Source organism: Delphinus delphis, chromosome 2, assembly GCF_949987515.2.
Source record: "Delphinus delphis chromosome 2, mDelDel1.2, whole genome shotgun sequence".
Classification (NCBI taxonomy): Eukaryota; Metazoa; Chordata; class Mammalia; order Artiodactyla; family Delphinidae; genus Delphinus; species Delphinus delphis.
In genome coordinates this window covers 105778587-105803971 of record NC_082684.1, presented here as the reverse complement: position 1 = coordinate 105803971, position 25385 = coordinate 105778587, and the positions used below count along the sequence as shown (strand labels likewise).

Sequence of the window (25385 nt, the reverse complement as noted above, 5' to 3'; positions counted from 1 at the left end):
TGGCCCTCTATCCCATCCCAGGAGACACCACTGGCCATGGTTTCTGCGGGCCCTCTGGTCTCAGCCACCTCCCCTGCTCAGCACACAAAGGCCTCTGGAAACTACCACCTGTGGAGCCCTTCAAAGGCCCTGTCTGTAACCAAGGAAGTGATGGGCTCTTTTCCTCTCTGGTTTCTAGAAAAATGAGAAAGCAGAACCTTCTCCTTCTCTCACTCAGAGGGAGGAACCACAGGCAAGCCCCTCTTTGTGAGAAAGCCTCTATGAGGATGGGTTAGAACTGGCGCCTACTTTATTTGTTTTATTTTTATTTTTTTGTTAATGAAAATTTATTAACTATATAACCTTTGAGTACCAGAGAAACTTCAATATGTACAGATCACCATGAAGTTCCCAGTTTCTGGGGCCTACTTTAGGTGCCGTTCCTGAAATTAATTTTTAAACCATTTAAAAAAATCTTTCAAAAGTAGGAGTTTCCATCATTTTTTCAGAAACACATTGACTCACCTAGACTCAAATGGCTTCTTTAGAAATTGGGGAGGCAGGGACTATTGGTTCTTACCACGAGGCTTCCCCATGGCCTATTCAGGAAACATCTGTCTTTATTTATTTTACTGTTATTATTATTAAGTTCTGGAAAGTGCTCTTCCTTCTCTCCATAATATATCCTGGAGCCCAAACCATAATTATTGAATATTATAAAATCTAGGGATATTAAAAAATGGTCTGTGTTAGGGAGAAACTAAAAAGCAAAAGAAAAAGCCTGAATGAAAGTACCTTCAGGATTGACCCCTGCCCCAGCCAGGATGAGCTCCCAGGAGGCCACACACTGTGCAGGGCACAGCAACTCAGGCCGAGGCAAAGCCCCTCCCTGGGTCTGAGTCTCCTCAACATGATAGATAGATCTGTGAATTGCTACGGTTCCTTCCAGCATCAATGACTCTACAATTCTATGGCTAGAGTGTCATCACAAGTCTTCTACCACTTGTTCAAACAGGTCCTCTGCTGAGGCCTGACAATTAACTAAGGCAGCCAGCACCAGCCTCTAGGGCTCGGGGCGGTGCCAGGCTCTCCTAGCCGCTGAGCACACCTGAGGTCAGAGAAGTGCAGTACCAAGTCTGTTTGGTGTGGGTTCCACGCACGGAAGAGGCCTGACTGTGGCAGTTCCTGCTCCGAGGAAGAGGCAGGCACTGGCGACCACTCACCTGCTGAGGAAAGGCTGGGCCTGGCCTCATGGACGGCTGGTCAAAGCTCACATCTGGGAAGAAGTTGGTCAAAGATGAGCCCTTCAGGAAAGAAGGAGGGGACCATTTAGCTTGGAACTTGGGGCGACCTAAGCGTTCCCTCCTCCTGGTGTTCCCGGTGGGACTCACCTGGGCCGCGAGGAGCTGGAAGTCTGACTGGGGCAGCGATGGGGCTGCCTGGGGCTGCTGAGCAGTGGGCTCCTGGGCGTGGGGCTGCTGCAGCAGAGGCTGGGGGAGGTCCTGGGGCGTGGGGTAAGGAGGCGGGGGTGACACTTGGGCTTGAGCTTCTGTGGGCAGGAAGGAGAGCGGGCTTCGATCTGAGGACACCATCTGAAAAACAAAGCCACCAACTACTTAGCTTCTGAGTTTCTAGCAGTAAGTCCTTTATGATTAGGAAATGTCAAAGTGAGGAAAAACCCTGAGATTTTCCTCACCCTGATAGTCTATACTATGCTCTGAGAAGCCCAGTTCTGTATCCTTCAAAGTATATCTCAAATCTCACTTCCCCACAAAACATTTTCCATTCAACGACAATTTCTATTGTCTTAAAAAACAAACAAAACAAAACCCAGCCAAGTTAACCAGTTTCATCTCAGTTTTCTCAGTGAAAATCATGTTTGTTTTTTCACAGCCAAAAGTTCTGGTTAAAAATGGAAGACTGAAAAAAGCATTTAGCTCTGCTGTCTCCCAAAACTCTCCTAAAACCCCTAAAACAACATTAAACAACCATAAACATTAATAAACAACACTAAAACATAAACAACATGAAAGGATAAGTAACAACACGAGGACAAAGATAATGAGAAAGAAGAAAATGGCAACAAAATTTGGAAAATGAAAAGCAGATGGACAAGTAGTAGCAGGCTGAGCAGAGCTGAGAAAGCCAAATGCTAAGCTGGCAGTGGGGAAAATCAAGAGACACTCTGGTTTACATCACAGAATCCCTAAAGGGGTCTGGAACCGGGGCAGCAGGCAGCAGCGGGTGAAGATGGAGCTAAACCTGGAGGAGCTCGTGGGCAGCAGTTAGGTTCCAGGACCCTTGCACGGCGGGAGACTGAGGGCTGTGCTCTGGAGAGAGTACAGCTCAGGGTCTCTGGCTGGGGTGCACCAGACCCTAGAAGGCGAGGCACTCCTGAAAACACAGGGCTTATGAGAAAGCCCACTATCGCATCTTGAGTCCTCCACCTCTCTTTCCCAACTCAGATCTCAGAGTGCTGGGATCCAGGCACATGCCAGGAGCAAGATCGGGATAGCATCCTTTGGGGATCTGACCAGGCTGGGAGAAAATCCAACTTATGACACCAGAGGTTCCCTAAGGAAATGGCTGAGCTAGATCACTCTACCATGAAGACCATACTCAACAAGCCCACCCACCTACACAGAGCTTCCAATCAGTTTTTGTGTGTGTCTGTCCTGTTCATAAACACGAGCAGGGTGCCAAGGATCACCAGACCATGAGGAAAGCATGTGAATGAAAGTCAGAGACCCAAGCAGACAAACTGAGAAAAGAAACTTGGAGAAGTCTATGTAGGAAGAAGGAGTCATGAAAAACAACATTATCATTATAATATTTAGAGCTATTAAAAAATCCTTATCTGTTAGAAATACATATTAAACTATTTGTAATATGTACCTCCATATACATTTTTTTAAAGTAGGGATATGGAGGACTTCCCTGGTGGTCCAGTGGTTAAGACTCCACACTTCCAATGCAAGGGGCGTGGGCTCGATCCCTGGTTGGGGAACTTAGACTCCACGTGCCGTGCGGCACAGCCAAAACATATATACATATAAAAAGAAGTAGGGATACGGATAAAACAAGATTATAAAAATGCTGATGATTGTTGAGGCTAGATGATGGGTATAGAGGATTCATTATATTATGTTCTCTACTTCTATGCAATTTGGAAAATTCGTATTACCAAAAATAAAAATAAAAGAAACCGGAATAAAAATTACCACTAAAAACCTCAAAGAGATCAAAGATGATATGGCGTCCATGGAATAAGTATGACGCTATAAAAAAGGAACATTCAGAGAAGAAGAACAAAAAAATTCTTGGCAATTTAAAAGTATGAGAGCAGACATGAAAACCTCAACATAAGCATGGAAAATAATGGTGAGAAACTCTTTCAGAAAGAAGAGAAAAAAGACAGAGAGAGAAAAGAGGAGAGAAAAATAAGACGTTAGAGGAAAAGTACAGGACATCCAACATTCATACATTCAAGAGAAAACAGAGAAAACTGAAGAGAAGAAATCGTTGAAGAAATAATTAAGGAAAATTTCCCAGAAATGAAGGCAATGAGTTTCCAGATTGAAGAAACTCACCAAAGAGCCAGACTCATATCAAGCCACATTATCTTCAAGTTTCAGAACACTAGGGACAAAAAGAAGATCCCACAAGCCTCTCGAGGGGAAAAAAAAGGAGATTTAATTCAAAGTATTAAGAATCAGAATGGGAAAAAAAAAAAGAAAAGAATCAGAATGTCATTGGAATTCTCAATAGCAGCTCTAGAAACTAAAAGGCAATGGATTAATACCTTCAAAATTTCAAGAGAAAATTATTTAAAATTTGAATTCTATGCTTAGCCAATTATTAGTTAAATGGTGGGCAGAATGAAGACATGGTGAAGTCACACCAGGTCACATGTACTCTTTCTTGTAAAGCTACTAGAGGATTCATATTTAACTGTATTGAGAGGAGATCTACCCAACCCTGAGAGTTTGGGATTGAATAAGTAATACATACAGAGAAAAAAGTAAGACATTTATTAACTCCCAGGAGAAAAAGATGTTCATTTTGTTATTTCACAGTAAACTATGGTTCAACTCTGATTGCATTATTATAACCATGAAAACACTAAACACTGAGTATTGCTCTAAACAAAACTATAATAAACCACATTGTGAAGATGAGGAGGGTGAGTAGGAAATACGTGTGGGGAGTGGGGAGTGAGGGGATTGGGGGAGTTGAAAGAGAACTAACCCCTAATCTTCCATGGTAGGATGTCATTAGACAGTACCTAACACTAAAAATCTAGAACAAAATAAGCATGAAATAATGCTGATATACCAAAGAGAGTAGCTAAAATGGTCAAAAGTAGCCATCTCCAGGCAGTGAGAAATATGGCTAGTCGGGGAGGGAGGGGAAGACAACTGTAATTTCACAACAAGTCCTTTAGAAGTATTTGACTTTTTAAATTATGTGCACGAATAACACTGATTTTAAAAAAAATATTTTAAAATATTAAGCAAACAAAAATATCTTTAAAAGGATGCTTTTTATCTCTCCTTAAAATGTAACTAGAAAGAAGGAGTAATATTTTTATATCCTATAAAATAATCGTGCAAAATAGAACTAAAGGCAATCCAATAACATGAAAATAAGCACTAAAAAAACAATTATGAAATACCCTCTTACCCTCTCCCGAAAGGGATTACTCATATAATAAAAATCCCGTAGCTACTAATTGGTAAAGAGTGACTAATAACTGGACCTGCTAACTCCTTCTGCTGTTCTCTGTCAACTCTTTCTTGCTAAATCATTACTCATTTATAGTGAAGTGGTAAGTGATGTTATAATGTATCTAGAGAGTGACCAACAGGTTAAAAACATATTCATTCATGATGGTAGTAAGAGCCACCCTAAGAACTTAGAATAGAAACAAAGTCAACAAGTCAAAATATGACCTTCCCACCCTAAATTTCTGTAACAGGCTTGTGACTTCAAAATGTGCCTCTTTCTAAACAGATTTATTTGGGTCCTTTTACAGAGATATGATCCTATTGTACCTAGCATTTCATCAACAATAGAAGTATTGTTGATGAAATCTGTTGCTGTAATTAGGGAAGAGGTCTAATCCAATATCAAAGCTTCAGGAAGGTATTTAAATGTCTTCCGTGGCTTTCCTCTGTGGCTCAAAGTGCTCATAGAGTCAATTATTGATTTTCCATACCAAATTTAAAATCCCAACCTGGCTTCCCTTAGCTATTTCAGACATGCCTGGATTGCGCCCTCTACACCCGACCCTTCCCTCCAGCTCCAACTTCACCAGAGTACTGCAAACTGTTCAGCGTTTGCTTAAGAGCAATCAACACAACAAATCTGCTGTTGGAAAATCATTAGTGCGTTCTGAATCATTTGATTTCGCACAGAAGTGAGAACTGACCGCATTTCAGACCTCAACAGACAGCGCTCGGTGTGAGGACCTAATCCAATTCCTAACTGCTTCAGTCTGTTTCACTGTTCGTTTGCTTTTACCTGCGAGGCAGGATACGGCTTCAGTGGGCTGGTTGAAGAGAGCTGTCGGCTGAAACTTTGATGCGCTTCGGGGCCAGGAGAAAGCGTGAGAGGGCTGACGGGAGGCTGCCTACGCCGAGAGGGGCCACTCAGGTTTGTGGTGGAAAGAGACGGGTTGCTAAGGGAGAAGAGACGGAGCGAAGAGTGAAGCGCAGAGGCGTTGGGAGCAGATGCCTGTGGGCGGCTGTTTAGGGAAGAGGAAAGCGCTGTCTTATTGAGCGTGGCCTGGATGGAGGGGTTGCTTCGAGAACTCTGCAGACCTAGAAGACAACACATTCACAAGTTACTTGTCATAATTTCAGACCAAATCTTCTGTTTTCCAAAGATTAGAGAAAACTCGACTTCCTACTATTTGTATTTGATGATGATTCTGTATGAGAAGGAGCTCTGGGCAACTCTCCTACTGAAAATGGTACCAACGGCAAAGAAAAGGTACACTCAGACTGAGAGGGACGATGCCATCAAGATGAGAATGGCTTTTTCTCAGGAAGGAGACTGTGTAAATCACACTGGGAGAGCAGGACTAGGTAAGCGGGGTGGGGGCAGCAGAGGTGAATGTTCAGTGTACTCTGTTCCCACCCAAGGAATAGACCCCAGGGCTGGACAACCAGTTCCGCGCAGGGCCCCTGGAAGCCTCTGTCCAGTGTACCACCTGGCCAGGTACCACCTATGGTTAAGCCACCAGGGGACACAGACAAGGTCCTTATGGAGTGGGGAATACTTACCAGAAGAGCTTCTTATGCCCAGGTGAGTCATGGCAGCGGGAAGGTTGCCCACACTGTTCCCCACACTCATACTACCAAAGAGGTGGTCACTGGTGTCCAGGGAGGCAGGCAGGGGCACTGAGTAGTGGAGGTTGGTTAGATCTGGCAACGACCCCCCAGTGTTCAGGGTTCCCAGAAAGGGTGAGAGGCCCATGTTTTGACCACTGTGTGGAAAAGCGCTGAAAAAAGAAAGATAAGTATTACTTTCTAAAATGCATTCCGCTGCTCTGGGGAATAGGACATGTATGATACTTTTCCTTGTTCAATAAAAACAGTTGGAGCCAAAGATCTAAGTCCTTGTGTAGACTCTGCCTCTTCCTTGTCCCGAAAACTTGCATCCTTGGCTTAACCTCTCTGAAGTGCAATTTGCTTACCTGGTATGTTGGACTAAGGATGCCCACGTTACAGGAATATTTTCCGAGATAAGAGTAGATTATTGATGCAAAAGTACTCTGAAAATTATAAAGCACTATATAAAATGTGAGGCACTTCTTTCTATTTATTCCGTTCCTTTTGCTACATTGCTAAATTATCTTTCCTACCAAAAAAAGTATCTCTGTATCAACCAGATGCCTTCCAAGATATATTTTTTCAATTACAGTTTTCATAAACTTTAAAGTGAGAAAGAGATGTGACCATTCCTTTGTCAGAATCTGTTGGGTGGTCACTCTGTGCCCAGGCACTGGGCTAACTGCTGGAGGTGGGATGATGAATGACCAGGGTGTGTGCAGGCCTGGAGCAAGAGTACAAACGGAGGCCTAGTACACCGTCTAGTTTAAATTTTTTAAAGTTATAAATCAAATCAATAAATCTTTAAATGAATTATGTTCTATGTTTCTGTCTTGACAAATTGTACCTTTGTAATAGCCTGGAAGGCCAGATTCAAGTTCAGAATTCTCCGACTCCTTGGAGCTCCACACTAGAACGTGCAGAGAGGCAGCCCCGACCCTCAGTCCATGCCATCATCTCTCCCCCCAGCCCTGTTCTGCACCGCAGGGCACGCTTATGGATATCCCAGCCTAGGGGCCAGCTCTGGCCAAGCTCCGCATCCCCTGTGGCTCCTTGGACTCCTTACTCCACGGGAGCAGAGACCTCTGAAGTGTGGGCCCAGGGAGGGGCTGCGTGGCCCAGGCTGAGGGGGCACTGCCCTTAGAGCTCACGGGCAGGCCAGAGACAGACCGGTAAGGCAAGCGATTGCAGTACGGCAGGAAGCTCGCTGGGCCAGGTCCGATACAAGTGACGCTGGGAATGCAGAAGCAGGAGTTGGGGTTGTGAGGATGGGTGGGGAAGGGAAGCCTTGACCAAGCACATGACCCTGTGCACATGGAACTGCAAGCAGCGCAGCACGGTCAAGGTGTCGGGGCAGAGTGGGGAACAGGGGACAGGAGATGAGGTGGGGGAGGCAGGTAAGGGAGAAAACAAGGGCATGATGACATGATGCTCTGAAGAGTCTGGGTCAGGGAAGGCAGGAGACAGGGAGCCCAGGATTAAGCTGGAGCATCAGAATCACATTTTAGAAACGCCACTGTGGTTGCAGCGTGGAGGATGGCTTAAGGGGGCAGAAAGAGAGGGGCGGGGAACCAGTCAGAAGCGCCTGTGTGGTTCAGGTATGATCTAGGACGAGAACAAAGAGGCTAAAGAGGAGGAGAATGGTTGGAGGAAGTGCCGTTAGCCAGGAATGGGGCGGCAGGGAGAGATTATGAATTCGACTGAGGACACCGGACTCAATACAGCACACACCAGCAGAGTGCCTCCCGGGTGCCAGCCACTGGCATTAGGGCCTCAAGAGACTCGGACAGAGCAGAGAGAAAGAGCCATAAAGAAAACAACTTGCAACATAATACCATTCAGTAGTGCAGTAAGTCCCCTACGTACGAACGAGTTCCATCCTGAGAGCACGTTCATAAGTCCAATTTGTTTGTAAGTCCAACAAAGTTAGCCTAGATACCCAACTACCACGACTGGCTATATACCACTGCTTTTACGCTTGCTTCCGGACATGCTGGGCTTGAAGTAAAGACACTGTAGGACTGTACTCTAAACAGTACTGTAAAGAGCACAAAAGCACAACCACTTGTAGAGGATGCACGCACGTGACCATGTACACCAGATACGTGAACTAACTTACGTGACTGGACATGTGAACGCACGTTCACATCTTTGAGAGTTTGCAACTTGAAGGTTCGTGTGTAGGGGACTTACTGTACAGTGACAGAACCTGATGGTATAAGGTATGGAGGGAATGACCAGCAGGCTGGAGGGGGCTTCCTGGAGGACGTCTGAACTGAGTTGGAAGGCTCGAGAATTCAGACACTCTAAACAGGGAAATCATTTCAGGTAGAGTTCCCAGCACAGGCAAAGCAGAGAGGCACGTGACTATATTGTGTGCCCTAGGAACTTAGCTGCTGCAGGAAGGTCAAGTTTAGGAGGGGTGGATATGATGGGAGATGGGCCTGGAGGAGGAGGCAGAAAGCACATGAGGCTTACACTGATGCGTTGATGACAAGAAGCCAGTGGAAGGTTGAGAGCAGGGAAAAGACATCATCATTCTTAGGACAGACTTGGGGGAGGGAGGACAGGGTGTGAGAAGCAGAGCCTGGAGGCAGAGAGGTGAGTTATGCTGCTGCTGAAAATCAGACTAGACATAATGAGGGCATGGAGGTGGAGAGACAGGGAGGGCTTCTGGAGATATTTAAGCAAGTACTCAAGAATGACTCCCGATTTTCTGCCATGGGGACTGGTGGAACCACCCCTACTAGGACAGGGAACACGGAGGCACACCAGCAGACTGGGGATAAGGGTAGGTGGTGGGGTCAGACAACGAATTCTGCTTTAGACACTGAGTTTCTGTAATACGGGAGGACCTGTCATGGGATGTCTCCTGAGGACAGCTCCATCGGAACAGTGGGGGTGGAAGCCCGGCCACAGTGGGTTGAGGAATAGACAAGCAGTGAGGGGGCCTCAAGAGTAAATACTCTTTCAGAAAGTGTGGCTGAGAATTCTGGAAATGAGAAGGAAGTAACTAAAAGGGAATGCAGGGTCACGGAAGGACTTTTTAGTGCAGAATCCTTAAGTATATTTAAACGCAGAGAGAAAACCTTGTAGAGAGGGAAAGGCTGAAAACATAGAAGAGGGAAGGATAAGCAGGAGAGAGAGGACTCAGGAAGGGTCAGGGACATGGGTGAGGCTAACAGTCTTGAACAGAGGGACACCTGTGTCCCTAAGACTAGAAACAAAAATGGATGGCGAGGGGGGAAGTAGGGGCGGGAGGGAAGCTGAGCATTCATTCCTGATGGTCTCTCTTTTCTTAGTAAAAGTAGGACTGGGATAACTGTGGAGGCTTGAAAAGAAATGGGGAAGCAGGAAAGGTGTCCGATTTGATGGATGAGGAAGAAGGATGATTTTGGTTGTAGAAAAACTGAATGTGATACTGTCTCTCGGATGGCTGGTTGCAGTGTTAAGGCCAAGGACTAGGAAATAAACTTGAGAACCCAGAGCTGCTTGCTATGAGGGCAGATGGGCTCTCTGACTGAGAGAAGAGAGCTCCATGGGTGCTTAGGTCGGAATGAAGGCAGAAGGAGGTGGGCGGGGAAGGCTGAACAGCGTCTAGCAGCACAGAGCAAGGATGGAGAAGGTAACTGTGACAAACACGGCCCAGGTCGTCAGTGACATTCAGAGCAATTTCTCTCCAATTGAGAGGAATACAATTTGTAACTTTCCAAATATAGTTGCGACCTGCTGGAGTCATCTCTTGGATCTGATATAAGGCAGATTATGTTCTCCCTCGTTCAAAACCCTCTGATGATTCTGACCTTACTCTGAGTCAGGCTACACCAGCCTCCATACTCTGCAGGCATGCTCCCGCCTCAGGGTCTTTGCACTCAGGGTCTTGCTGTCCCCTCTGCCCTTCCCTCCTCTTCATCCAGGTTCTGGTGACATATCATCTTATCCCAGACACCCTTCATTGCCTCTCTCCTTACTGTGCTTTTTCTTCACTGCATTTACCAACGCATGACATATATTTATTTGCTTAATTGTTTTTGCCTATTTCGCTCCACTAGAGCATTAGCTTCTTGAAAGCAGAGACTTGATCTGTTTTGTTCACTGCTCTACCCCAGTGCCTAGAATTAGGGGGTCAATCAATACCTGAATGAATGGGAATCACTGAATAGAATTCTATCTCTAACATAAGAACAAGAAAGCAACTTTCCTTATCTAAGAAACAGCTCCTTCAAGATTCTCGGGGGTGGGGACAAGGGGTTTAAAGTACTGTAGCCCCCTTCTGAAATGTAGGCCTTCGGGGCCTCCATCACTCCTTTGTCTGAGGATTGAGCCAAAATGAGCCCTTGAGAAGAATCTCAGCCCTATCTGTGGGGACATCCTACACCTCTAGGGGTGCTGGTCTTCTCTCCAGTCACGTGTCCTGGCTGGCTTTTTGAATGTCCGATCATCGCGGCTCAGCGGGCTGTTAATTACATGCGTTTATATTTAACTAGCCAAAAAGAATGCCTGCACTCCAGCTACTGAGTATGGAGTGCCCTGAACTCACTGCAGTTAGATACCCAGAAAAGGCTTTACTGGGGAGAATGATAAATAGGATGGCCTGATGTAGATTTAGTTCCTCTGCAGACCCTCTGAAATGCGTGCTTGTACTCAGCTAGATCAGGCAAGGGTCCTGATTTCAAGCCACATGATCTTGGCCCCGGAAAGAGCTGCCGCTTCTGAGCGGGTTTTGGTTCCAAGCCCGCGGGGCAGCCCTGAGGGATGCTGTGGTCAACAGCCCCAGGTGGCTCCCCTGGTGCTCTCCGGACACCGCCTGTGCGTCCCAAGGGCTCGGTCCTCTCTGTGAAGACCCGCGCGAGAATCGCCCGGCGTCTGTGTCACTCAAGTGATGGCACTGATGGGCTCTGTCTTTGCGTCTTCACAGTGTCTGTCAACATGTGGGCTTCCTTAACTGTCGTCTCCGTGTTCTTCCTTGGTCCCAATTTCCTCAAGAACATCTTAATCTTTTAGTAGTACTACACATATTTTTGAAAGCTGTCTCAACTCTTTCAGGGAGTAAAGTTGTATACTCCTAAATACGTTAATTAATTGTTCCATAGAAATTTTTTATATTGCAAATTTTCCTATTTATGCATCTTCCATTAATTTAAAAAAATTGTGGTAAAACATACGTACATAAAATTTATCCCTTTTAAGTGTATGGTTCTGTGGCATTCAGTACATTTGTACAAACTCTCTTAGTGAACTTCTGTGTCAGCAAGTTGCCAGGGGCCCACAGCTGCCAAAGGTGCAAGGCTGGTGGGCCCCTCTCAATGCGGGCACGCTTCTGCTTCTACCCGTGGAGTTGTGTGTTTACTGAGAGTCAGCTGTGTTATTCTCTAATGTATTTATGGCGGTTTTATTTGTTATTGCAATTATGTAATATAATTACTTTAAATGATATATGAGTACCAAAAGGGAGCTGTTGTTTTGTGAAAATTCAGTTGACTTTCAACTTATGTATAACAAGTGAAATTTCTCAAGAGTTCTCTGATGAAGCAGTAAGACTTCCCTTTTGGGAAAACCTTCAGGATGCCCTCCGAGCCAAGAACTCAAAGAACATTACTTACCTGCCACCTCTGACATCACAGGATCGAGGGCGCCCTGACAGGGACTGGATCTGGGGAGAGACACAGAAAGCTGGGCTTACTCACTGTCAAGCCAAATTCAGGTTTTTAAAAAGCGTCTTTGCAGGTATCTTGGGACTCTAGTCAGTGCAAATGAGAGTCAGCACATATAAACAGCATCCCCACAAGGCAGCCATTTAAGCTTTTTTTTTTTTGCGGTACGCGGGCCTCTCACTGTTGTGGCCTCTCCCGTTGCGGAGCACAGGATCCGGACGCGCAGGCTCAGCGGCCATGGCTCACGGGCCCAGCCGCTCCACGGCATGTGGGATCTTCCCAGACCGGGGCACGAACCCGCGTCCCCTGGATCGGCAGGCAGACCCTCAACCACTGCGCCACCAGGGAAGCCCGCCATTTAAGCTTTGACTAGACTTTTCCAGGCATAACGGAGGCATAATATTAACAAATTTTCTTAATTTGATGCTTTCTTAATTTATCTTCTAGATGAATATTATTTTCTTATAAAAGGCCAATGTTTTTCATACAGAGCTTTTAAATAAACATTCATTTTCCAGTTGGCCTGAGAGGAAAAGAAGAAAAGAGAAAAATAAAACAGGATGAAGAAAGAGGAAATTAATGTCAGAAGAAAAAAAATATTTCAACTAGAATCTAAATTCCAGGATGGGGGCGATTTTCATTTTGTTTATTGCTGTATCCCTGCACCCAGGATGCCTGGCAACAGGTGCTATACATATATATATATATATAAAATGAATGAACCTATTGACTCAACTCTTCACCCAGAAATGATTTATGGAGAACTGCAAATCCATAAGAACTAAGAGAGATGAGGGAATTCCCTGGTGGTCCAGTGGTCAGGACTCGGTGCTATCACTACCATGGTCCTGGGTTCAACCCCTGGTCAGGGAATTAAGATCCTGCAAGCCGTGTGGTGTGGCAAAAAAAGAACTAAAAGAGGAGACGAACACCTCTTCCCAGAGAGAGCACATCTTCCCTGGTACTTGGGGAAGAGCGGATGCCACTGCCCCCTTTGTGGGGAAGATACAGTTGTCCTCCGATAAAAGCCTCCAAAACCGCCTGGGCCTCCATAGCCAAAGGCTGCTTCTCCTATGTTTAAGCATGTGAATTTTAAATCTCTTTTATTCCCCAAAAGACTAAACATCAAAACATCTTGCTTTTACAAAAGACCATTCAAGCCCACCCTAATGCTAATGATGACTTTGGTAGACTTGGCAGAAGAAATTGGAACTGACTAAAGGAAGCCTGAACAGGTGGCGATGGTCAAGCATGAGACAATACAAACAACTGCAACAGCACATCTCAGGGCCAGGGCAGACACACTGTTTTCTTTCAAAGGCAACAGCTTCTCTATGGGAAGAAAGGCCAACTCAGGTACTGCTGGGACCTCCCTCTCTTCCACAGCAGGTGAGTTTACAGAGAGAGCCATGGTGGAGACAGGGACAAGTACTCGAAGGCTCTTAGAAACCATTTAACAGAGCACTTCCTTTCTGACTTCTGGAGGACTCGGGTCAAATGGCCTTGATTAAAGAAAGTAGTATCTGGTAAACCAGCAATTCTGGACAGAAGCTGGTGACTGGAAGGCAGTGTTGGCTACAAAACAGAAAAATCTGCCTGTGACTTGTAACCAGGTTTCAGTGCTTCTTGTAATACAAATGAGATGTGAAGGACCAACAGGTTTTTCTGAATGAGTAAATTCAGAAAATTAGGAAGGCAAGAGATCGCTGTACTAGTTCATCAACAATGATAATTTTTATTTGAACCATCATTCCCTAGTACATTCTTCCTATCTCTGTCCCCAGACATCCGCTCCGCCTTTTTTCCCAACTCCTCTTGTTTTCTCCTCAGCAGAATTTGACGATGACCTCTGAAGTACAAATATTCAGTGACAACAAACATAGCTGTCCACCCACCTCCTTGGTCTCCCACAGCTGTTTTGGCAGTGGCTTGGGAATGTTTAGCAGATTCTCTTCCTTCAGTGGGCTGGGGAAAGACACAACTAAAAGGGAGAAGGAAGCACATTCACTGTGTTAGAAGGAAGCCATCCCACCTTTGGCCGAACCAATTATCTTCGTAAAAATGATTGATTTAACACATATTTATTGCCTGTCTACTAGGGAAGGTGTTTTGAGCGTTACCATGGGTGTGGCATAGGTGAGTAAGACATGGATTCAGCCCTTGAGGACTTTATACTCTAGTCAGGGGAAAGGACAAAATGTGAATACCCATGTCCGGAAGGAGAAGCCGGGGGAGGCCCACAAGAGCGAAGGCTCAGTGCTGCTCAAGGGTAGACCAGGAAGAGCCCACGCTGGCCTCTGGGGCTCGGCACTGAGGCGAGCCCTTTAGAGACACAGGAAATGAACATCCCCAGAGAGGGAGGAATAAGAACAAAGGCCTAGAGAGAGAGGAAGTGGTGGACGACTACTGAGCAGAGCTGCTCTTTTCAACTGGAGTGTAGGGAAATTAAAGGAGAAGGGTAGGAAGGTCGAGGCCAGATCAGGAAGGGCCCTCAAACTTGGCGAGGGGAGGATGGAAGAAAAGGGATGAGGAGAGACCCACAAAAATCCAGGAGAGAGGAAATGAGGAAGATAACAAAGAGAGAAGAGGAATATTACATGGAAGACATGGTGGCAGTAAAGCTACCTGGTCATAGGCTGGGAGTGGGGGATAAAGAAGAATTGAGAACCCAGAGGACTAAGGCTGGGCAGCTGAAGGGCCCTCTCCTGGCTTTGTATCAAGGGACCAATCCAGGGCTTTCTGCCAGGTAAAACAGGAGTGCTGAGCCATAAAAAAGGGAAAACTTCTTGTTCTCAGAGAGAGACAAGAAGACAAAGGGCCAACCCTCAGGAATTAAGGGATCTGATGTTAGGAAGGGGATTCATTAGAGAGACGGGTGACGCTCAGAACTACGAGTGCTGTTAGGTTCTGGTGACCATGTAAGCTCCAGGGTGACTGTCATGACTGTCCTGTCTTAGCCCCACACAGGATGACAGACCCCAGAGAGAAGCCACTTCAAACAGACTGAAATTTCAGAGTAAATTCTGAGAATGAGGCAATGCTCTTTACAGGTGACCTACTCTGCACCACCACAACAGCAGTCATTTCTGCTCAAATATTCCAGGCTTTATCAATGATCCCAGGTGTGTCATAATTCTGATCGTCAAACCACTCTCTTTGGAAAAGCTTATTTTGTCAACCTTCTTGTTTTCTTCCTTTTCTTGGCTTCCTTGTTAACTTGTCTAACTGTCAACGTAAACTGCTTCAGAAATGTAAGTTCCATGATGGCAGGGCCTTTATTTTATGCACTGGTGGGCAGTGCTTAAAATAGTACCTGGTAAACACTGGCCCTACAGCCCTCTCTCAACAAACTGGAGGACAGGAATAATAGGTTTGAGAGCCTTTATAAAGCCATACAATGACTCAAGAATTAAAAAATGTCTCTGTAATGTACTGCTAGATGATAGGAAAAGTTTCAAGGGCTGAGTGAGGTAGCTTCATGACTCAAGGCTACTTCTTGTAAGGGTTTGGTCACAGGAGTACGGCTGGAGTGTATTCCAGCACCGCAAAGGGGATTGTTTCCTTAGAGTAGTTCATTGTTTTTAGTCTCTTCATATCCAAGATTGGTTGGGAATTCTTCAGAGAAGTCATTGGGGGAATGCAAACAACCTTGAAGCCATTTCTTTATCTCTGTCCTAGTGGATTAGATATTTATTGCTGTTTCAACTTTTCATGGTTTGACTCATGGCCTAAAATGGCTTGCCCAGAAACGAGTATATAAGACGATGAAAGAGAATTGTGCCTCTGGCGCAAGATGCTCCTCATTTATCATATTCCCCACGAGTCCTGACCGCTGCGATACATAAACCTAATTTAGTTGTTCACGTCTAGATTATGAAAACTAAATTCCAGATTATAAAATTTTAGGGAAAAGAAAACAGTGCCTGGTACTGAATGAATAAACAAACTGTGTCAGACCCTCATTTGTCAATGGCTTCGAGAGTCATTTAGTAGATCTCTTTTTTTTAAAAAATTTATTTTATTTATTTATTTTTGGCTGCATTGGGTCTTTGTTGCTGCACGTGGGCTTTCTCTAGCTGCGGCGAGCAGGGGCTACTCTTTGTTGCGATGCATGGGCTTCTCATTGCAGTGGCCTCTCTCATTGCGCAGCACAGGCTCTAGGCACGCAGGCTTCAGTAGTTGTGGCACGTGGGCTCAGTAGTTGTGGCTCGCGGGCTCTAGAGCGCAGGCTCAGTAGTTGTGGTGCACAGGCTTAGTTGCTCCGCGGCATGTGGGATCTTCCCGGACTAGGGCTTGAACCCATGTCCCCTGCATTGGCAGGCGGATTCCCAACTACTGCGGCACCAGGGAAGCCCTCCAACGTTACTTTAATCAGCTTTATGAAACTCATTATCTTCTGCAAGATTTGCAATTTCATTCTGCAATCAGTTTGCATTTTCCTCACATTATTTATATCTGTCAATTACTGACTCACAAAACTTTCTAAACAGGCAGAGAAAGACAGCTGAGGAAGGAAGGATATTGGAACAACTAATGGCTTAAGTGACCAATTTATTAATATTTTCACGTGATTACAACTTTTGCTTCCCTGCACAACCTTGTGACTGTGGGACTGTGGGACTCAGATGATGAGGAGCCTTGTAATCTAACCACACATTTCCTTTTTCGTGGCCTTGATCATGGCTAGCCTTAATTTTATAGAGCATCTCAGAAAATTAAACCCATCAGCAGTTGTCAGCATTTTGGGAAGTCCTGAAAACATGAGTATTAACTAGTTCAGATGTTGAAAGAAGGTTATGAATACTAAAGTCAGTATCTCACTCAGCACAGGTAGGTGAAATCAATTCATACCTTCCCCATGTACGTCGTTCTCACCATCACAGAAACCTAGTGGGAAAGAAAAAAAAAATTTTTATGTGGTGCTTTCACCTTTATTTATTCATGAATTAGTAAGTCTTTCTGATTCAAAATAGAATTTCGAAAATTCCAAGGCAATTTCGGTACACTGGTGGTCAAATCAGTGTACATTAGCATTTATAATAAAATTAAAATAGATATGGCTAATTTAAGTCTCAAGTTGGTGCCTATCTACTTTTATTTAAAATTATCTCCATCTTAAAATTTTTTACTGCCTCTGTCCTGAAAGAAGAACAATTTACAAAGTCTGAGAACCTCTAACCAAATCACAAAGAAAAGAAGTATATAGATCGAAACTCTCTTCCAAATGCTTTATTGTGGGGGGAAGGGGAGGTAACTAAAAAAGTCTACATCACTGTTTCACACTCACCATGCGTGTCTAGAGAAACAAACTGGAAGTTCCATGCTGTGTACTGTTATTTATATTTCTTACAAACAGTCATTTTAAAAAGAAACTTGGGACTTCCCTGGTGGTCCAGTGGTTAAGAATCCACCTTCCAATGTAGGGGACGCAGGTTTGATCCCTGGTCGGGGAACTAAGGTCCCACATGCCGTGGGGCAGCTAAGCCCGAGCGCCGCAGCTACTGTGCACGGGAGCCAGAACTAGAGACTGTGTGCTGCAAACTACAGGGCCCATGTGCTCTGAAGCCCACGTGCCACAACGAAGATCCCGCATGCCACAACTAAGACACCCCAATGCAGCCAAAAATTAAATAAATAAATATTTTTTTAAAAGAAACTTATCTGGAGTCTCAGTCAATTTAAATCGTATATATGATAGCTATTCACAAAGTTTTAAAAATTTGACTTGTAAGGAATTCTGATCCATAAAATATATTGCAGATGACAAGTAGAGTATATCCTATTGCTCTAAGCTAAAACCACAGAATCGTGCCAAGAATGTAATACGTTAGCATTCTCTGTGGAGCAATCAAATATACCATATGAGTTTTCAGTTAAGATCAGGACAAATTTTTAAGTTTTAAGCCTTTAAATATAACTTACTTCAGGTTTAAATATGTTTCTGAATAAGCTTAACCTGTAAGTTAACCTGATTAGTCTATAAAACTTAAGCCAAATGTCTAATAACCATACACTGAACATAATTAAGTTCCTGCACTGACTGCTAGGTGTGGCCAGACGATACAGTGTAGGTGAGAAGATAGAACACGGAAGCAAATTCTATAACACAGGCAGAAGATATAAAATTTTAGTGGCACCCTGGGGCTGGACAATACTGAGAATCCCCAGAAGCACTAAAATTAAAAATTAAGAACACTCATAAAGACAGCATTTCTCTCAGGCCCACAGAACAGAATCCAAGTTAGTGATTTAAAACTCTGTTTAGTGCACATAATGACTATTTGGGTAAGCTTGCTAAAATGCAAGTTCGTGGGTCCAAACTGCACAGATTTTGGTTCAGAAGCTGTGAGAATGGGCCCGGGAATCTACATTTTAAACAATCAGCTCAGAGGACTTTACTGCAGATGGTCTCTTAGAGAGACTTGGACTAGGCTGTAGCTTAGTCACGATCTAACACGCCTACTAAAGACAGGCAGTGTGAACAGAAGACTAGGAGACAGGTGCGGAGAGACGGAAGGTGTGGCTCTACGATCAGCACATCAGAAGGAGGGGGAGAAGCTTCTGATTCCTGGTTTGGTTTCCCTGGGACCCTCATATCGGGAACTTAACCACTGAGATCACTTAAAAAGTGACAATTCTATTACAGATAAAAAACGAAGTTTGACACAGCAATCTGGTATAGTATGTTGAAGCATCTCTTTATCATTAAGGCACCAGTCACTCTGGGTTTAATAAATAAGGCCAGTTTTCCATTTAAGTAGTAAGTCTGACCTGTCCCTGGAACAGACTCAACTGATGGCTACCTTGTGGAACTGCCTGAGTGGGGAGCAGACACCCCACATAATATCCTCTCAGACTGGGACAGAAAGAAAGCCTCGTGGAGGAGGTGGCACCTGAGTTAGCCACTGGAGGACAATGACGGGGATGATAATAACAAGAGCCACTGTGACTGCTCTCTTATTACGTGCCAGGCACTTACATGGATGATCTCAGGTCATCCCCACAGCAACCCCATGAGGCAGGGGCTATTATCACCCCCAAGATCACACGCTAGGAAGTCTGAAGCAGAACTCCGGCCTGTGTGCCTTCAGAATGTCCAACTTGCTTCACCTGGAGGAGTTTAGACACTCAGGAATGAGGACGAAGGGGATGCCCCAGTGTAAAGACAGGAGGAGAAGGAAGAGGGGGAGGGTACAGCAGGGGCAGAGAATGGTGTAGTCTCGCTGGAGCTCAGGATGGGAGGAAGGGGAGATGAGGCTGGACTGAAGGTGTCTGTGAGTAATCTGGCTTGATGCAGGGAATAGAAGGTTTTGGTTAGAGAAGTGACATGATTATAGCTAAGCTTTAGAGAGACTGTTCTTGCAGCAGTGTGAGATGGATTGAAAGGAGAAAGCCTAAAGGCAGGGAGACCAAGTGGAAAAACCACTGTAATAGTCCAGGCAAGAAGGAAAGAAGTAGGGTATTTATTGCCAGTGAGGACAGAAAAGAGGCGGCAGACCTGAGATACCCTGCAGGGAGAAGGAACACGGCCAGGCTACTGAATGGGTGCGAGGGGTATGGGAATGAGAGTAATTTAAAGACAACTAACTCCTGGTTTAGAGTTTAGGTAACTAGAAGGATGGTGGTGGCAATAACTGATATGTCAGCATCAAGCTAACGTATAACCAAAATATCCACAGCTGGATTTTTACTACTGGATAAGGAATATCATATGATACAACTATAAATAAAGGGATAAAAGTAAAAAGGAACGCGTTGTGACTGGATATCTAGAAACAGAGGAAACTCATATCAGTTCCACAGGGGATGGAACAGCCATGACCAAGGCTGCATCTGTGTTCCAAGAAACCTCGAAGTCTCAGAGCCACTGAGGGCTGACCCAGTGTAACGGAGACCATGTTCCCTCTCCCTACTCCCATGCCTGACGAATCTAAAGTAACTCCTAGCACAGCCTTGATTTGCTGAATAGAGGCAGAGGCAGGGGGTAGATCCCTCAACCAGCGTGTGTCCTTTAAGAAGCCTCTGGCTTCAGCCTCCCCATTCTGGGCCCTCCTGTCATCCGGGTGACACTCTTGCCCCGCTTTAGATCTGGGATGCTTTTGCCATCCCCCTCTTCCTCCTATCCGTGCAGTCAAGCTTCTTTCAGGGTTACTTGCATTTTAAACGTTAAATGAAACTGAGTTATTTGTAGTGAGGTGGATGGACCTAGAGTCTGTCATACAGAGTGAAGTAAGTCAGAAAGAGAAAAACAAATACCGTATGCTAACACATATACATGGAATCTAAGAAAAAAAAAAAGGTCATGAAGAACCTAGGAGCAAGACGGGAATAAAGACACAGACCTATTAGAGAATGGACTTGAGGATACGGGGAGGGGGAAGGGTAAGCTGGGACAAAGTGAGAGAGTGGCATGGACATATATACCCTACCAAACGTAAAACAGATAGCTAGTGGGAAGCAGCCGCATAGCACAAGGAGATCAGCTCAGTGCTTTGTGACCACCTAGAGGGGTGGGATAGGGAGGGTGGGAGGGAGGGAGATGCAAGAGGGAAGAGATATGGTAACATATGTATATGTATAACTGATTCACTTTGTTATAAAGCAGAAACTAACACACCATTGTAAAGCAATTCTACTCCAATAAAGACGTTTAAAAAAAAAAAATGTTAACTGTGCTGGTCAAAGGTGTTGCCTCTGGCAAGGTCACTGAGGTGGGAGGCAGGCCTCTTTTCCTGGGGAGGAGCTCAGGGCTGTAGTTCTCAAAGCTGGTGACACTCAGCATCTACCGCTCTGGGTGCAAAGACGACAACCCTCATGCCCTCTTCTGCCCGTAGCTCTAGACTGTCCCCTGAAAGGACAGGGACCACCGCAGCCCCCTCCTCCACTCGCTGGTGAGGAGTGGAGGGGAGATAGGGACAGTCCCTAGGCTATGGGACAGGGAAACGGGGCAAGTGTCACAGAGTGCCCTCATGCTTACCCATTGGGGGTGTGTGTGTGTGTGGGGGGGGGTGTGCCTGTGAAACAATAATTATACTGCACATGCTGCCAGGGAAATGATCAATATTTCTCTTTATAAATTCTGGATAATTAAACAAGAAGAGAGAAATTATAAAAATCTTGTTTGGATGTATAAAAGTTTATTTCTAGAATTTACATCAACTGCTTACCATGGATGCCTAATTGCCGTGCAACCCAATAACCATTATGAAAATTACTAACTACGTATCAGTCTAATGGCTTTGTTTTCTTGGGACACAAACCTCTGCTCATGAATGTATCATAGTTTATTGTTTATGTAGTTAAGCTGTGAGCAGATGCTCCCTTATCATCTGCTCATAAAAAAAAAGCAAATAAATAATGGGAACATTAACTGAGGTTACATCATTATGCTCAGGAAAGATTCCCAGGGAAAGAGCAGTTATTGCTTCTGCTATGGAGCCTAATTCTGGGCTTCAATTATATTTTCCCATCACTTTTTAAATCTTTACTTTATTTGGTTGGTCCTATAATAAGAAATACCTTTTGGAAAGTTAGCCGATATTTTTAAAGTCCAAAAGGAAAGAAAATGAAAAACTTTAATGAATGACAGGGGGAAAAGTACATGAAACTATTTAAAACAGCTTCCACCAACAAATATAATTCTCCAGAAATAATTCCTATCCCTGGAGACTTGAATAATATTTTAAACACACTGGCTTTCCCATGTAAACACATCCATATTTGGATGTGTTTCTGAGTTCTGCTATACTTGCAAGGCAACTTTGCAGAAGGAGGCACACAGTTCAGACATCCAAGCTGGAGGTCGGCCCACCTTCCACGGTTGAGAGATATTGGGGCCCAACGGTTTCTAACTGCTGATGTGAAAAGGAGTGACCCAGGAATTCTGCTCCAGGATTTCTTTCTTTCTGCTTTTTGTATTGCTCTGTCTACTAGGATCAACACTGACATTCTTCTGCTTTTCTTATTCATCCTCACTCACACCTTCTGACATTTCTCACCTCTTCCCTCAGAGGCTACATCACTCTTGGCATAAATATTTCACTCAATTAATCACTTTCTTTATAGTTTTGTGTTTTTTTTTTTCTCTCTGCATGCAGGCCTCAAGATCTTGTTACCTTGTTCTCTGTAGGCCTTTGGCCCTTTCTAGAGAAGCGGAAACTTTAAACAGAGGGCAGGGCGACACGAATGAAGGAATGTCAGAAGCAGAAATGCAGCTCTTTTTGGGGAGTTCCAGGTTAAAGCCTATCAGTCTGTTTCCCTCCCAATCCAGGGAGACTAAGCGCTTGCTGCACCTTGTTTAGGCTTATACATGCCTATAGTCTACCTATAACCCTACCTATCTGGAAGCTAAACTACTCCATCTTCCCGTATATCCTACCTCTCTAAGTGGTAAGCAGTGGACCCATATCCAATTCCAACATAACTGCCAGCTTTACTCTCACATCCCCATGTGTGGAAACAGCTAGACCGTCCTAACCAATTCTATAAGAGCTCATACTTGACAAACTGTTCGGGTAAATGTAGCATCTCTGAATTTCACCAAGGGAACAAATGCAGCATTATTACAACAATATAGGGATTATTGAATCCCATCCCTACTATATGCAAGGACTTAAGACCTGGAATATTCTCCTCAGAAGGAAAAGAGACTATTTAGGGTTTAAACTACCTAAAAAGTAAAGAAAACTAGAAAAGCTAGCATTATCTTGGCCAAAGATTTATTTAATCCCATTTCAAGACCAAACACACAGCCCTATTTATGGACAAGAGTCAGTGTGCATAAGGAATGGATAGTTCAGGACCATTGTTCCTACTAGATTATAAACTCCAGAAAGGCAGGCTTGGTCTTTGTCTTAGTGAACCAGACTTGGTTCACATGCAGGTTAGATTCAGCAACTAGAGTGTGCTCTGTACACATAAGCCACTGAGTAATTTCTCCACACTCTCCGTCACTGCCAGGCACTGTGCGGAAGGTAAGACCATAAGACGCTGACTGTAAGAAACCTCCTGGGAGCAGAAGGAGAGAAGCACATCCACGAGAAAGGCAGTCAAGTGACACAGGTGCCGAGATGGCCATCTATAGGTAGGAGCTTTGGGATGTTAGAAGGACATGGGGAGCTCTGGGCTGGCAAAGGGAGGAAGGTCAAGGATGGCTCCACAGACGTGGGGACAAAGCTGAGGGCCCTGGTCAGGTGAGCCAGGAGTAAGTTAAGAGAGGAAGAGATGGGAAGAGGATGGAACATTAATAGAAACCGAAGTAGTTCACCCACTTGTGGGGAGGGGCTGGTGAGTGAGGAGAGAAGGGAGAGAGGTGGGCAAGGGCCAGATCCTGGAGTCTGCGTCATTCCAAACTGAGAGATTTGGACTCTCTCTGGGAGGTGAGGGGGTGGCACTGAGATTTTAAGCAGGAGAGGAATATGATCAGATGTGGGTTCATTCTGGAAGCAGACAGCATGAATCTTTTCCTCACTCCTGGTCCCCGCTGGCCTCTCTCCACCCCTTTACTCCCTCTGGCCCCAGGGAGGTGGAATGATGACCTGCAGCAAAGAGGGGAACAAGTGAGCGTGCGTGTGTGTGTGTGTGTGTGTGTGTGTGTGTGTGTGTGTGTGTGTGTCGGCTCCACTCTGACTCGCGCTCCTCCTGGCCAGGGGCGCACCTTCCCTCGGAGAGCAGCCTCCCTGCCGGCCCTGCCCTGCAGTCTGACCTCGATGCTCCTGCGGGGGGCGCCCTGGGCCAGTGCTGCTGGCCACTGGGGGAGTCAGTCTCCCTCTGGGGTTCAGTCTTAACAGCCACAGACCCACAGAGAGAAGTCACTTCCTCTTGTCAGGAAGAAAGGTGGTATTTACCTCCACCCATCACTTCTACTTTTATTTCTCAGTTTGTCCAGATTCTGGATGGGAAAAAAGGACTTTGAGAGAACCCAACATAAAACTGGATTGGGAGGACATAAGACTGGAAATAAGGAGACCAGTTAGCAAGTTGTTATGAGTCCCTATAAAAATGATGAGGGCCTGAAAATGGAAGAGTGTGGAGTAGAGGAAGCTGGAGGGTCAAGAGATGCCAAGAAGAGAGAATTTGCAGAGGAAGAGGCAGGAGAGAAGCTCCATTCTTATTTCATCGTGAGCACACACACATCTCCCCTGCCAGGAGTTTTTCCCTGAGGACCACGAATCGGGGAAATGCACTTGCGGTTTAAGCTTTTCTCTCTCCCGGTTCCCATAGGACAGAATGAGAAGGCACAGATGCTGTTAGCATCGGGCCTGCATGTCTTACCCATGTATGAGGCAGGCCAGGCCGACTGGCCCCCTCCTCCATAGGGGTCCTGGGGCTTGGTGCTCAGAGCACTCGTGTGAAGAGCAGAGTCAGAATTGGTCCTAATGGGGGGAGGAGAGAGTCTGGCTGAAAATCCATTTTTCCTTAGTGAAAATGCAATGTTCTTTGCTGAAAATTACCAACAGGAAAGAAGGCAAGAATAACAGATTTGCAATCATCCATAAAATGAGGGGTCTGGACCTACCTGAAGTCCCTTAGATCAGTAACAGCCTTTGAGGATGGCCCATACCCAAAAGACTGTAATTTGTACTTGTATGATCTTTTCCTTTGAAGCTAATGGCATAATGATCTGGTTCAACAAGGCAGACCCTGGATTCACGGCTTCCTCTAAGAAACTTCCCAGTTTTCCTCACAACTCAGAAGATCGCTGTGATCAGTATATTCTCTGTGGCTGCACTAGCCTTTCCCCATCTGAGAATAACTCCTCCTATACGAAGGATCACCGATAGCAGTGACTCTCAAACCCTTCCAGGGAGAATGCAAGGTCAAGACAACTTTCAAAATAACCCTAATGTGTCCTTTGCCCTTTCACTCTCGCTCTCTCATGAACACAGTAGTTTTCCAGCAGCCTTGTGACCTGTGATGTCACCGCAGGCTGAATGCACAAGCGGAGAATTGAGCTATCTTCAAGAGATTTGTAAAAGGTACAACAATGCCACTCTTCTCAGTAAATTTTTTTTGTTTCAGAAAATATAACTGTGCTTCTTAAAAAAAGATATTTATCGACATGTAATGAGTTTATTATTGTTATTTTATTTCTAAATGCATTTAATAAGTATCTTCTATAAATCTCTCAATTTAATTTCCAATATCAATAGCGAAATACAAACAAATATACTCACACAAACACTGAGGGCCTCAATGGCTTTTAAGATTGCAAAGGAGTCTTAAGACAAACATTTTGGGAACCGTTGAACTATAGCAAATTTCTGGAATTCTCCCAGACAGCTCCAATTTATACTTAGCTTCGACTCTAAGAGATATTATTTACTTATCTCATCCAAGGGTCAAACTGTCTGCCATAAAAAGAACTTGTGAGAGACCTGAAATTAATCTAAAATGCTTCTTTGTGGGCTGTTCCAGG

The 25385-nt window shown here is 44.9% G+C and overlaps 1 protein-coding gene across 3 annotated transcripts in view; it reads right to left on the bottom strand.

Moving 5' to 3' along the window:
- The window catches only part of CRTC3 (CREB regulated transcription coactivator 3), a 103345-nt gene that overhangs the window by 7969 nt on the left and 69991 nt on the right, over positions 1–25385 (bottom strand). For all 3 annotated transcript variants that reach the window (XM_060005377.1, XM_060005378.1, XM_069540467.1), the window contains exons 6-13: positions 24242–24342; positions 16820–16855; positions 13864–13949; positions 11918–11967; positions 6267–6484; positions 5503–5801; positions 1371–1571; positions 1203–1283 (exon numbers count right to left, since the gene is read on the bottom strand). In XM_060005377.1, the coding sequence (XP_059861360.1) occupies positions 1203–1283; positions 1371–1571; positions 5503–5801; positions 6267–6484; positions 11918–11967; positions 13864–13949; positions 16820–16855; positions 24242–24342 (1072 nt within the window). The remainder of the gene's footprint in view (positions 1–1202; positions 1284–1370; positions 1572–5502; positions 5802–6266; positions 6485–11917; positions 11968–13863; positions 13950–16819; positions 16856–24241; positions 24343–25385) is intronic.